At 44.7% G+C, this 13,260-nt stretch overlaps 1 protein-coding gene across 1 annotated transcript in view; it reads left to right on the plus strand.

Annotated features, from left to right (window-relative positions):
• Positions 1 to 13,260, plus strand: part of ANKS1A (ankyrin repeat and sterile alpha motif domain containing 1A) — a 3,005,277-nt gene that overhangs the window by 627,536 nt on the left and 2,364,481 nt on the right. Inside the window, exon 6 of the mRNA XM_044076145.1 lies at positions 2,481 to 2,556. Coding sequence (XP_043932080.1) covers positions 2,481 to 2,556 — 76 coding nt within the window. The remainder of the gene's footprint in view (positions 1 to 2,480; positions 2,557 to 13,260) is intronic.

The raw sequence follows: 13,260 nt of genomic DNA on the forward strand, positions 1-13,260 counted from the left end.
CCCCTCGGGGTGTCCCCTTTTACCTCTGTGTCCCTTACTCCTAACACAGAAGAACTACAAGATCCTACATCCAAACTTGAAAACACTGCAGCTAGCTGCTTGGAATATTGCATAAGACAAAATAACCCAGATTTATCTCAGAGGGTTAAGGACATTATCCTGGAGGCTCGCAGACCCTCCACAAGGAAAACTTATTCAGCCAAATGGAAAAGATACCTCATGTGGAGTGCAGCAAAGGGGGAAAATGTCTCATTGGCAAACATAGCACACATCCTGGAATACTTAGCAGAACTGTTCCACAATGGCCTGTCCTACTCCTCCATTAAGATTCATGCATCAGCAATCTCAGCAGAATACAACATGGATCCTCCTGTCTTCTCTCATCCTCTACTCAGACAGTTCTTGAGAGGAATCAAAAACGTAAAGCCTCCAAGGAAACCACCCATACCTACATGGGATCTCAACTTTGTGCTGGAAAAGCTAACACTTCCCCCCTTTGAACCGGCAGCAACAGCAGATTTGCAGTTCTTGTCTTGGAAAACTGCTTTCCTGCTAGCAATTACTTCAGCAAGAAGGGTATCTGAATTACAGGCATTAATGGCAGTACAGCCCTTCCTTATCTTCCATCAGGATAGAGTGTCTCTGAGAACCAACCCTACCTTTATGCCAAAAGTGGTCTCCAGAGTATCATTGAACCAAGCGATTAATTTACCTACATTCTTCCCCAACCCACAGAACAGGGGGGGAAAGACTGCTACATACCTTGGATGTGCACAGACAATTACGCTACTACCTGGACAGAACTAAGACCAACAGAAAAACGGACCAACTTCTAGTAGCATATGCAACAGGAATGCAAGGAAAAGCAATTTCAAAACAGACAATCTCAAAATGGATAGGAAATTGCATACGATTTTGCTACTCTTTTCATGGAAAGACAACTCCTGAAAATATCAGACCTCATTCCACAAGAGCTACAGCCACTACTACAGCTTTCCTACGAGGAGTGGCTACCAAAGACATTTTAGAAGCTGCTACTTGGAGCTCCGTGCATACATTTGCCAAGCATTATAACCTTCCTTTATACCCAGATCCCGAGCAGGTTTTGCAACTGCTGTGTTGCAAGGGATCTTGACTACACCATCTTTATCTTAGTGCCTCCTCCCCAGTTTGGCTATGGTATTCTACCCATATAGTTAGGACTGCAGATGCATCCTTGAAGGACATAGTACAGTTTTGTACCTACCATAAATGTAGATGTCCGATAGGTATGCATCTGCAGTCAGGATTACCCACCCTCCTTCCCCTCTGTGGTATTCCTAGGGTACCTACCCTCTTTAGCTAGCTGGGGAAATTATTATGGTGTATTTGTTTTGTATATATGTATATATATATATATATATTTTTTGCTCTCTACTGTTTGGAATTATTTGCATTTATCCAAATTTAGCCTTCCTAGAGGGCACGTGGCATCTGGGGCAAGAAACACTGAGGAAAATGGCGTCGGCTGATGCCTTTATACCACAGCAGCTATGACGTCGGGTGGAGTGCGACATCAGCCGAGGCCAGACCCAGACTTTGGAATCCGCCGATCAAGGGCTGCCTGAGGCAGGACAACCCATATGTTAGGACTGCAGATGCATACCTATCGGACATCTACATTTATGGTAGGTACAAAACTGTACTTTTCCTGGAGCACTTCATTTTTGAAGATTAGGCATCCGTGTGTCACAAGTGTACCTTATGCCTTGCATGTAGGACGTATGTCTGACATACAGTGACTGGAAGGTGTAAAGGTTTGGAATACCGGCCAGCTGTTGGGATATTCTGCCAAGGACAGCCCAAGAGTGAAGAATGTTTCAGCAGTGAGAAGTAGGGCATCTGCTGTTACGGTAAGATCCTACATACTTTAGTATGGGCCAGTATGCATCTTCATAATATCCTGACAGCGTTTGTGAGAAGGCATGACATGCAGCTTGGCAGAAGATTAAAGCATCTTATTTTGAAGTAGTTATTCTGTTTGAACAACTGACATGAAATGTTTTATTTGTTTGTATTTGTTTGCTAGGGTAGTGCACTGATCTCAGTGGGTCATTTGCAGGCACTGCCTGGGTGAATAGGATTATATAACAAATGTGGCTCACTGAGTACATTGTTTGTTTTAGTACTTTATTGCACGCCACTGTGTAACTCATTTTCATATGAGGGACTACCACTGCACATTGCCAGTGTATTGGAAAAGGGTGGATTGTTTACCAGTACTTTACCATCAACACTGTTTACCTTAACCCAGTAGATGTTCAGCGGCTGTTCCTTCTCCGCGTACCCACCTTACCTGACATTTGCTGAGCTGCGGTTAAACTTGCTGTTGCTTAAGGCAGCTGCTGTGTAGCAAATTCCTAGTTGTCATGTCAATAGCTTGTTTATATCGTTGGTGGTATAATCCGGCTTGCTACAAATATTACTGTTTTGTTTTACAGGCAGAGAAGGGAAGTGCACTTCATGAGGCTGCATTGTTTGGCAAGATGGACGTTGTGGAAGTACTGCTAGCAGCAGGTGAGAGTGATCGTGATCATGAGTTGGTTTGCACGTGCAGTGTTGTATGGAAAATAATGATGAGTACCACTTTAAGATGCACTGTACATAGTAGTACTGTGTGGAAGTCATGCTTTTCACATTCATTTCATTTTTTTTATCAGAGGTTTTCCATTGGAAAAGGTCATTTTATAGGGGGTGACATAGGGTGAGGCTGTATGGTACCACACATGGTTCAGATACAGGAGAAGTAAACTCCTGACATGTAGGGGAAGTTAGCTGTGCAAAATCTGTTCAGTGTTCGTCCCCCACTCCCAAGGGATTCTTCCACTGCTGTAGTTGCAAAAAAGACAAGCGGCCCACAGCATTACAGGGAAAAATCTCCAGCCGTGTTTTCTTTTGAGGTGGTCGCTATGGCTACATCCATTATTCAGGCTGTTGGTTATGGAGTGCAAACCCGGGTTATGAATAATACCAGCACTCTTACCCCCATTCAAACACCTGAGGATCCTGATTTTTAAGGAGATCCAGAGTCTGAAGTGTCAGAGTCTGACTAGTCAGTTTCTTCTAAGGATGGACATGTTCAGAAACCCAATCAGATTTTTTCTTTTTCCCAAATGCTACCATACTTCTCCCTAAACTACAGTCCACTTACTATAAGTTGGCCAAATTTGCAGCAGAACTCCCTTACCATTCCCATCACTGCTTAGTACTCAGGAAACTAAACTGGTTAGTTTCCCCAAAAACTTCTCCTCCCACAGCTTCAGATAATTTATTCTATACTGCACCAGCTCTCTTTCTGTCCTAACATTACCTCTGTCATCTCCCCCTACTCCCCACTTAAAACACTTCAGAGCTCAGAACATCTCCTCACTATATATAAGCCAAAAAATCAGAATTGGTAATAACCTTTACAGCTGTTCTCCAGCTGAGAGCTGGAATAAACGTCCTTTGGAAATTCGAACTACTAAGCCTAAACACCAGTTCAGAAATGCTGTACAAAAACCTACCTAAGCAATATATAGCTATGTCACTGCAATCATCCCCCTGATTGACCTTATTCCTCTCTGCTTTTCTTGCCTCTTCTTCTTTACACATACCTCTTCATTCCCCTTCTTTTCCACAAGTGCTTCACTACATTACCCTTACAAATTCTACACTCTGTAGCTTTTTAGCTGAACTTATGATGAATGTAAATTCTGCTGATGTTTGTAAATTTTTGACAGTCTATCCCACCATGATGTACTTATTCTTTTTTTTATTCTCTTTATCTGTTATTGTAAACTCAGCTTTATTTTACCCTTAGTAAATTTTGTTTATGTAGCTAGTATTATGCATATATACTTCATTAGTTATGTAGATATGTTATGTGGAGTTTTTCTCCCTGGGTCTCCACTGAAAAAGAGCTCCTGGCCATCTAGACTAACCCAGTCAACAAATGTCAAATAAATAAATGTGTTTAGTTGGGAGCAGTTATCGGCTACCTGTGAGATCACCAGGTTATGTGATCTTTTGGAGGATGAGGTGACCTTCTCTCCATTGATTACAGTATTGGGGGATATTTTTAAGAAATGAGGGATATTTTTAAGAAAGCTTGCGATTCTCTGCTGAATGAATCTCTGTCTAAAAAAGTGCTTAAGAAATTCAAGGTGTGCTCTGCCATACCTGGCCTCCAAGCCCCGTTGTCTGTGGACCCTGCTTCTGAGTCCCCAGTAACGTTTGTCAGTAAAAAGACCATGTCTTCATCAAACCCAGTCCCTCAAGATAAATTAGGTAAGTGGCTAGAATCTCGAGGAAGACAGCTGGTGAATCCAGCATGGTGGCTTTTAAAGTGTTTAACTACCTGCATTTTATGTTGAAGTTTGTGTGAGGTATATGAATAGTTTAGGTAAGTTTGCTGCATCATTACCTGTTGGGCAGAAAAACTGTGAAAGAAATCCAATGTTCTAAGTGTCTAAATATGCTTTAGAGAGTACCTCGGAGAGGACGGATTATGTTACTAAAAATGCATCAATGCCTAAGGTGGTGAGGAGGTATGCTTGGTTGCACAGCCAAAACTTTTCTGATGAGTCAAAAAAAATGACCTTATGAATGCTACACTAGATTCTGATTTGTGTGTTTTGGTACAGCAAATTAATCAGATGTCCATAGTGTTTCACTGTTGCAGTCATCACATTTGGGTTATCCCTGCTAGGGTAGCCCTCTGCCGGCCAGAATACCAGAGGCTTAGTATTTCTGCGTCGGTTGCTGTCGCTTCAGGACTGACGTCAGATCGTCAGTAGTATAAAGTAAGGCAGCAGACGCCATTAAATCAGTCTTTCTTGCAGAGGAGCCCAAAGCAGAAGCAGTTCGCACGGGTGCCAGTCGGTCGGTACCTGAGTTTCATCTTCCGAATTGAAGCCGAAGTCGTCTAAAGCCAAGTACCCTATTGGGAATCCTTTTTTCTTGCACTAACCGATGTCAGAAAAAGTTAACAATTATCTCACCTGTGGAAAGCAAATACCACACCGAGACTTTCATTCTTACTGTGTCACTTGCTTAGGCCCAGACCACGACGTCCCTCGCTGTTGCTTTTGTGCTTTGTTTAATGCCAGAACTGTATGTCTTCGGCCCTTATTGTAGCTAGATATTTTCACTTACAGTCCTCTAATTCCAATATGGCTTCGGTAAGCCATCCGACAATAGATCTTCCGAAAAAACATAAAGATAAAGACAGAGACCGCACAGGTCCAAACTTACCGACTACGCTTCCGTTAAGCTAGTCATTCGTTCTCCGGTCCTCAATGAGGCATTTTCGCAGCCTCTGATGCCCGCTTCTGTGGATATCCAGGCCGCTGCCAAGACCCTTTCGGAGTCCAGTATGCCACAAAACACTTCTTCTTCAACTAAGGAGTCTGTGGTTGTTTCTCCCTTGGATGGGTTCGGAGCTGCTGAGCAGGCATTGGCTTCTGAGGAAGTAGTTCGCACTACCAATTCTCGAAACAAACTGACTTCTTTCACGTCTACCATTCCTTTTGAAAACTACAGAGTTTGTAAGGCCCAGGGTATGAACCACACCCAAGAAACCAGTGACCCAATCACAGGCACCTGCTTCCTTGCATCAGTCTCAAATGCTTAAAATGGCAGAAGACCTTATCATACTGATTAGGTTAAGCCAAGCTACCCCTTCCAAAAGAAAGAGATCTGTCCCAGTAGTTTTGTCTGAACAGGAGTCTGATGACTTTGATGCATCTGAATATGAAGACATGCAACCCCTCTCTGCTTATGAAGATTCTGATGCAGAGGATTCCATTCCTTCAGCCTCTCCACCAGAGGATTTTCCTTTGGGGAAACCCCTCATACCTTAAGGGAACATTTCCAATGGGAATGTCAGGACTACCCTCAGTCTAAAAAGAGACTCAAGGAATTCTTAGATCTTCCACAGCACAGACCCCTGGCCATTCCCCCAGTCCTGGATGTTGTTGATGATGTTTTCCTGGAATCCAGTTTGACTCCTGACACCATCTCTCCTGCACCCAGAAAACCTGACTGGGATTACAGAGTCCCTGACTCTCGCAAATTTCTCTTCAAAAATCCTACTGCTGACCCTGAGGTAATTTCTCAAGGGCCTAAAGGAATTAAACCAACCTCTTCTAAGAATCCTACCCCTTCAGATAGGGATTCCCGAGCACTAGATAGATGGGGTAAAAAAGTATACACCTCTGCTACTCTTGCTATCAGAGCACTAAATTGCCAGTTCCATATGCTAAAATTTCAGCAACATATCCTGGAACTCCTCAAACAAAAGGCGTCTTCCTTTCCTGCTTATGCAGAATCTAAAGAGTTGCAAGAGTTAATGCATTCTACAAGTCAATTGACTAAGCACACCTTACACTGTGGTTTTGACTCCCTAAAAACTTCTTGCAGGGCAGCAGTCACCGGTTCTGTCCTTATAAGGCATACATGGCTTAAGGAACAGCCCTTGCCTAGACCATGTTAAATCTAAATTATTGCATGCACCCATACACAGACAACTTATTTGGCACTAAGGCAGAGGAAGTCTTAAAAAAGATGGAAGAAAAAGCTAAATCTCTGCAGACAGTTAAGGGTTTCCTACAGGTCCAGCCACCCAGGTTCAGCAGGCATTGCCCCTCCAAGCACTGCTCCTTTCCTGCTCCCACCAGGTAAGTTCAGCCCAGAACCCGGGGAAGCAGACCTCCCTGACAGCAGCCACAGGGAATGCAGAGATCAAAATGGTGGAATTCCTCCACTTCCAAACCAGGGAGTTCTAAGCCGCCCCCTCATGGTAAGAGCTCACAATGAACTCTCCTCCCCCACCCTCTGCCCACCTGCACTTACCCCTAGGAGGAAAACTCTCCTTTCAAGAAAGCACCTGGGCCACCATTACCAATGACTGCTGGGTCCTCAACATTGTGTCCCAGGGATACAGATTTTCTTTCCACCCTCTTCCAACCCCAAAAGGGTTCCCAGATCTACCTCCAAACCAGTGGGCAGAGGTGAAAATGCAAGTCCTTTCCCTGCTCTCAATGAGGGCAATAGAGGACGTTCCTACATAACAGATAGGCCAAGATTTCTACTCCAGACTTTTTCTGGTACCCAGAAAAGAGGGCACCTGGCACCCCATCCTCGATATATCCATTCTAAACACCTTCCTGGTGATACCAAAATTCAAAATGCTCACCCACCAGCGACTGCTACCCATGCTGTCCAAGGATGCTTGGCTAGCCACCCTAGACATAAGAGGCCTACCTCCACATTCCTGTCGGGGAATTATGCAGGAAATATCTACGTTTCAGGGCAGGATCTCTACACTTTCAGTTCTGTGCACTTCTCTTTGGCTTATCTACTGCTGTCAGAGTTTTCACAAAATGTCTGGCTCCCGCCATTGTCTTTTGCAGACAAAGGAATATCCAAATTTACCCATACTTAGACAACTGCCTAATTCAGGCAGACAGTCAGGGAAAGCTGTTCAAGCACCTGGCCTTTGTAAAGGCCTTACTGACCTCCCTAGGGTACACTGCCAACGAAAAGAAATCCAAATTAGTACCCACCCAAAGGATTATATTCCTGGGTGCAAGCCTGGACACAACATCCCAGATGGCATTCCTTACACCAGAAAAGCAAACTTACCTGACAACCTACTTCTCTCAACTAGCCACCAGACCCCAGTTTTCTGCAAGGAAAATCCTGCAGGCTCTGGGGTTCATGGCATCTTGCATTCTACTCATTCCATATGCCGGACTGCATATGCGGAAACTTCAGTGGTACCTAAAAGCCTTTGGTGTCAACACTCTCAAGACCTAGAAACTCTTATACCAATGATAACTTGCCTAAGGAAAGATTTTCTGTGGTGGGCAGCAGCATGCTCCCACAACAAGGTACTACCTTTCTCATCACCACCCGCCTCCCAGACCCTCACCACAGACTCGTCAAACTATGCCTGGGGTGCACACTTGGATGGCAGGTGCATACAGGGCCAATGGAGCCCACAGCAAATCCATCTGCACATCAACCAGAAAGAGATGTTAGCTGTCCAGCTTGCATTGACAGCTTTGAGGCCCCTCCTCTCCCCAGAGGCTCTCCTGATCAAAACAGTCAAAACCACTGTGAAGTGGTATATCAACAAGCAGGGAGAGACTCACTCCTACCCTCTGTGCAGACTGGCCATGACCCTTTAGTACACGGCCTCTGCCATGCAACTCCACCTGTTAGCACAGTTCCTGCCAGGTTCTCTAAACTCTCTGGCAGCGCATTTAAGCAGAAATCTTCTGGACCCACACAAGTGGCAGCTAGACAAAAGAACCTTCACCCTAATAACTCAGAAAAGGGGCACCCCGAAGGTCGACCTCTCTGCCTCCCACACCAACCATCAGCTCAGCAAGTTCTGCACCAGGGAGCATCACTGCATGGCTTGGAAAGTGGATGCCCTGTCCTTCCCCTGGGTCAGTCTGTCGGTCTATGCATTTCCTCCACTACCTCTCATCACCGGGGTACTGCTCAAAATAAGGGAGGAAAAACCAAGGACAATTCTTGCTCCATACTGGTCTCGCCAGCACTGGTACCCACTGCTGCGCAGCCTGTCCCCACTGCCAACATGACATCTCACTCAGACCGCAACACTCCTGACCCAGAGGGAAGGAGAATTCATGCATCCCCATTTGCAGACCCTCAGTTTGGCAGCCTGGCTTATTCCGTGACCACGGATCAATCTGCCAACCTTAGTAAACAGGTTCTAGATGTTGTACTTGAGGCCACACGCCCTAACACTACAAAGTCTTATGCTGACAAATGGAAAAGGTTCTGCATCTCGATTCAGGCTAAGGGAGCTGATACGGCACAGCCCTCCCTACCTCTCATCCTGGATTACCTAACTGACCTGCTACACAGTGGTCTCTTTTTCCTCTATTAAAATTCATGCCTCTGCTATCTCTGCTCATTTCCACTCTGAGTAGCCCCTTTTCTCACACCCTCTGATCAAACAATTCCTAAGAGGGGCTAGCAACTTGAGGCCACCCAAAAGAGCACCTACCCCAGCTTGGGACCTTAACTTTGTGTTGGAAAAGTTTACTCTACCCACCTTCGAACCAGCACCAGTTAAAATTTCTCTCCTGGAAGACTGCTTTTCTTCTGGCCATCACTACAGCCAGAAGAGTCTCCGAGCTACAAGCACTCAAGGCTGTGGAGCCCTTCATCTTCCATGCTGACAGGGTTTCCCTCAGGATAACCCATCCTTCATGCCCAAAGTGGTGTCCAGTGTGGCTCTCAACCAATCCATTTACTTGCCCACCTTTTTCCCTAACCCACAAAACAAGGGGGGAAAGGATCCTACACTCTGTAGATGCGCACAGACAGCTCATATTCGATCTAGACAGGATTAAAACATTCAGAAAGTCTGATCAATCACTGGTTAGCTTTGCTGTAGGGGGCAAAGCCATCTCCAAACAATTTCCAAATGGATAGCACACTACATCCATTTTGGTTACAAGCAACACGGAAAACCTCCTCCTAAGGAAGTCAGGTCTCGCTCCACTAGAGCAGCCTCCACCTCTGCAACTTTCCTCAGAGGAGTCCCCACCAGGGACATCCTGGAGGCTGCCATCTGGACATCTGTTCACACTTTCACCAAGCATTACCACCTGTCTATCATTTCCAAATCCAGGACAGGCTTTGCCACTGCAGTCTTGCAGGGCATCATAGCCAGCCCCTAGTCTCCTTGACAGCCTCCACCCTTTTCCTCCGCTTTGGGAATCAACCCAAATGTGATGACTGCAACAGTGAAATACGAAGAATGTGGTACAGTTGTGTACACTTACCATAAATGTAGATGTTCGAGTGTATTCACTGTTGCAGTTCTGGTTTCCCTCCCTCCATTCTCCTCTTCTTTCTCTCTCTCTCCCCCCTTACAAGGAACTTTTTGTTACTTACTTTCTACTGGTGGGATTCTTTCGCTATAACTTGGCTCCCATTTGGGGGCTCCTGACAGGGCAAGAAAACTGATGTAATGACGTCTGCTGCCTTACTTTATACTACTGGCGACCTGACATCAGTCCTGAAGCAACAGCAACTGATGCAGAAATACTAAGCCTCTGGTATTCAGGCTGGCCAAGGGCTACCCTGGCAGGGATAACCCAAATGTGATGACTGCAACAGTGAATACACTCGAACATCTACATTTATGGCAAGTGTACACAACTGTACTTTCTTAAAACATTAGGATGACAGACGTAAACTGAAGCAAGGGATATAAAAAATGTTCCGTATTCCCAAGTTCTCCCTACAGTATGCAAGATAATTTTCGGATGATCCAACAAACCAAATGTCAGCCAATAAAAAAACAAGGCACCAAAAGGAAATGGTTAGATGAGAACTCTGCCAGTCCTTACAAGAAGGATTCCTTTCCCAAAAAAGGGTAAACCACCGCGTCCAACCTTTTGAGTATGCCAAGGCTCAGCTGCTGTCATTCCCAGGTTCCCCTCCAGGTACCCTGTCTTGAAAGTTAGCTTTCAACAAGGCATCTTGGCTGTTGGTAGTTTCTGATAAATGGGTGCTCAGTATCATTAGCAGAGGTTAAGTGTGGCGGTGGAAGGAACATGTACCTTCTTTCAAGGGGTTCCTCTTCACCTGTCAGGCCAGACTTTTATTCCCTCTTTTATTCAAATGCTGGACTTGTTGGGGGGGGGGGTCATAGAACCATTCCCTCCTTCCTAGAAAAAGTTTTTCTATTCCTGGTTCCCAAAAAAGAGTGGTGCTCAAGACCAGTGTTGGACCTGTCCTTGCTGAATACTTTTGTCAAGGTCCCAAAGTTTCCTCTTGGCCGGATCACTGCTTCATAGTGACCTTGGAGTTGAAGGATGGGTATCATCATATCCCCTTTGCCCATTGCTTCTAGAGATATCTGTGATTTATTGTCTGGTATGCACTGTCAATTCTCTGCATTACCATTTGGGCTTCCACTGCAGCTCTAGTGTTTACTATATACCTTGCTCTGGTAGTGGCTCACATTGCTGGACTCTTGACATTCACATCTTTCTTTGGACAACTTGTTGATATGTGCAGAGTCTCTGTCCAGATGTTTGGAAGTACTAGAGAATCCCTTCTAGGGTTCAAGTTCAGCCATCTGAAGTTGTGCCTGACACCCTTGCAAAGGCTTATTTTCCTGGCCTTTCTTCCTGAAGAGTAGACCCGTCCAACCAAATGATATTTCAGGAATTCTTTAGGAGGAGCCTCACCTTGGCAAGAGAATTCTTGAAAATTCTAGGACTGACTGTGTCAATGATATTCATAAATCCACTGGCCCATCTCCAAATGAGGAAAATTCTATGGTATGTACGAAATTTTTGGTCCCGGCACTTACATTCCTTTGAATCCCAATTGTCAGTGCTGGCCTTCATCAGACTAGTTACAGTGGTTTAGAGCACAGTTGGGCAGCAGTCCTGGACTTTTCTTCTCCTCACCTGTTCTGATGCAGTGAGTCCATACAGGTTCATCGGACTTCGCTTGGGGAGCTCTTTCATTGGGCACAAAAGTGCAAGCCTCTTGGCTTAGAAGTCCCAGGATGCATAGACGCACATCAGTATCAAATAAATGTCAGTGATGCATGCCGTGATAGTTCTTCCTGACACAGTGGTGTTACCCCAACAAACAAGGGGGGTCCAAGTTCATACCCTCTGTGCAGGTTGGCAGTGATGTACTGGGAACTGGCTTTACAGCATTCTCGGACTCCTCAAGCATCATACATCTTGTCAGAGCAGAATGATTTGGCAGAAAAACTAAGCAGATCCTAGGCAGTGGTGTTCCATTATATAGTCCAGGTGTAGAGAACACCAGAAATAGATCTGTTCACCTCCTTTCAAAACAGACAGCTGGAGAAATTCTGTTCCAGGCATACTTGCAGCCGTGCTTGAAAGATGGACCCATTTTTATTCCTTTGGATAGGAATGTTACTATATGCATTTCCATCCTTTCCACTGATTCACAAGGTACTTCTGAAGATTCAGAAAGAAATATGAAAGATCATTGTGGTGACAACTTATTGACCCAGACAGTTTTGGTTCTCCCTTCTAATGGTATTGGCCAAGGACAATTACAAAGATACTTTCTCACACTTGGGATTTGCTCACACAGTCTCAGGGGTGACTGCACCCCAATTTGGAGCAAGTACAGTTGACAGCCTGGATGATTCATTCTTGACTGCGTTTAGGTACTTGTTTTATGAGGATGTGCAGAAGGTGTTAAAGAAGGCCAGAAAAGCTGCGACTAGAAAATCTTATGGTTACATATGGGTGAGATTTTTTAAGTGGTGCCTAAACAGGAACAATGGGTCCCTTGAGGTCAACATCGCTATAGTCTTGAAATATTTGTGTGAACTACTTCATGATGGCTTATCAGATGCATTTATTAGGGTATTTTTTGCAACCTTTTCTACTTGTTTGTCAGGGGATCCCTACTTTTTTCTTTCTGTTAAAAGTTCATCAAAGGAGTGCTGGATGTGAGACCCCCTTGCAAGTAAAAATTTCCTCCTTCATGGAATCTCAACTATGTACTGGAAAAATTAAACTTGCTGTCTTTTGAACCTACAGATCAGGCTGATCTGAAGCTCAACATTGAAAACTAATATGTTGCTCTGACATCTGCAAGGCAAGTCTCTGAGCTGCAAGCTGTCATAGTGAGACAACCTAACCTTATTTTCCACAGGGATAGAGTTGTATTGCACACTAACTCTTCTTTCATGCTGAAAGTGGTCTCAGAATTCACCCTTCAGTCTGTTAACCTCCGTGTTCTTCCCAGAACCTAAGAGTAAGGAAGAGAGGATACTTCCTACCTTGGATGCACAACAGCAACTCTGGTACTATTTAAAGCCTTCCTGAAGGATCTTTGTTCTGTCAAAGGCTTTTTGTTTCCTACACAGGGGCAAAGAAAGGTCAACATGTCTCTAAGCAAATCATTGCACATTGGGTGTCCTCTGGTGGTGTTTTTTTTTTTTTTTTTTTTTTTTTTTGTTATACCCACCATGGCAAAACTAATCCAGGCAAGGTAAAGGTGCATTCTACCACATATTTTTCCTCTTCACTGGCATATTGGAAATCATTGGACTCTAAAAGTAGTCTAACAGTAGTAAATTCATCCTCTGTCCATGCCTTTATGAAGCACTACAAGCTATATGCCTTTTCTAGACCCAGAAAAGGCTTTACTAGGTCCATTCTTCAGGGGCTCCTGGACCCTTGT

This window comes from Protopterus annectens, chromosome 7.part0 (assembly GCF_019279795.1).
Source record: "Protopterus annectens isolate FY-2018-M chromosome 7.part0, PAN1.0, whole genome shotgun sequence".
Classification (NCBI taxonomy): Eukaryota; Metazoa; Chordata; order Ceratodontiformes; family Protopteridae; genus Protopterus; species Protopterus annectens.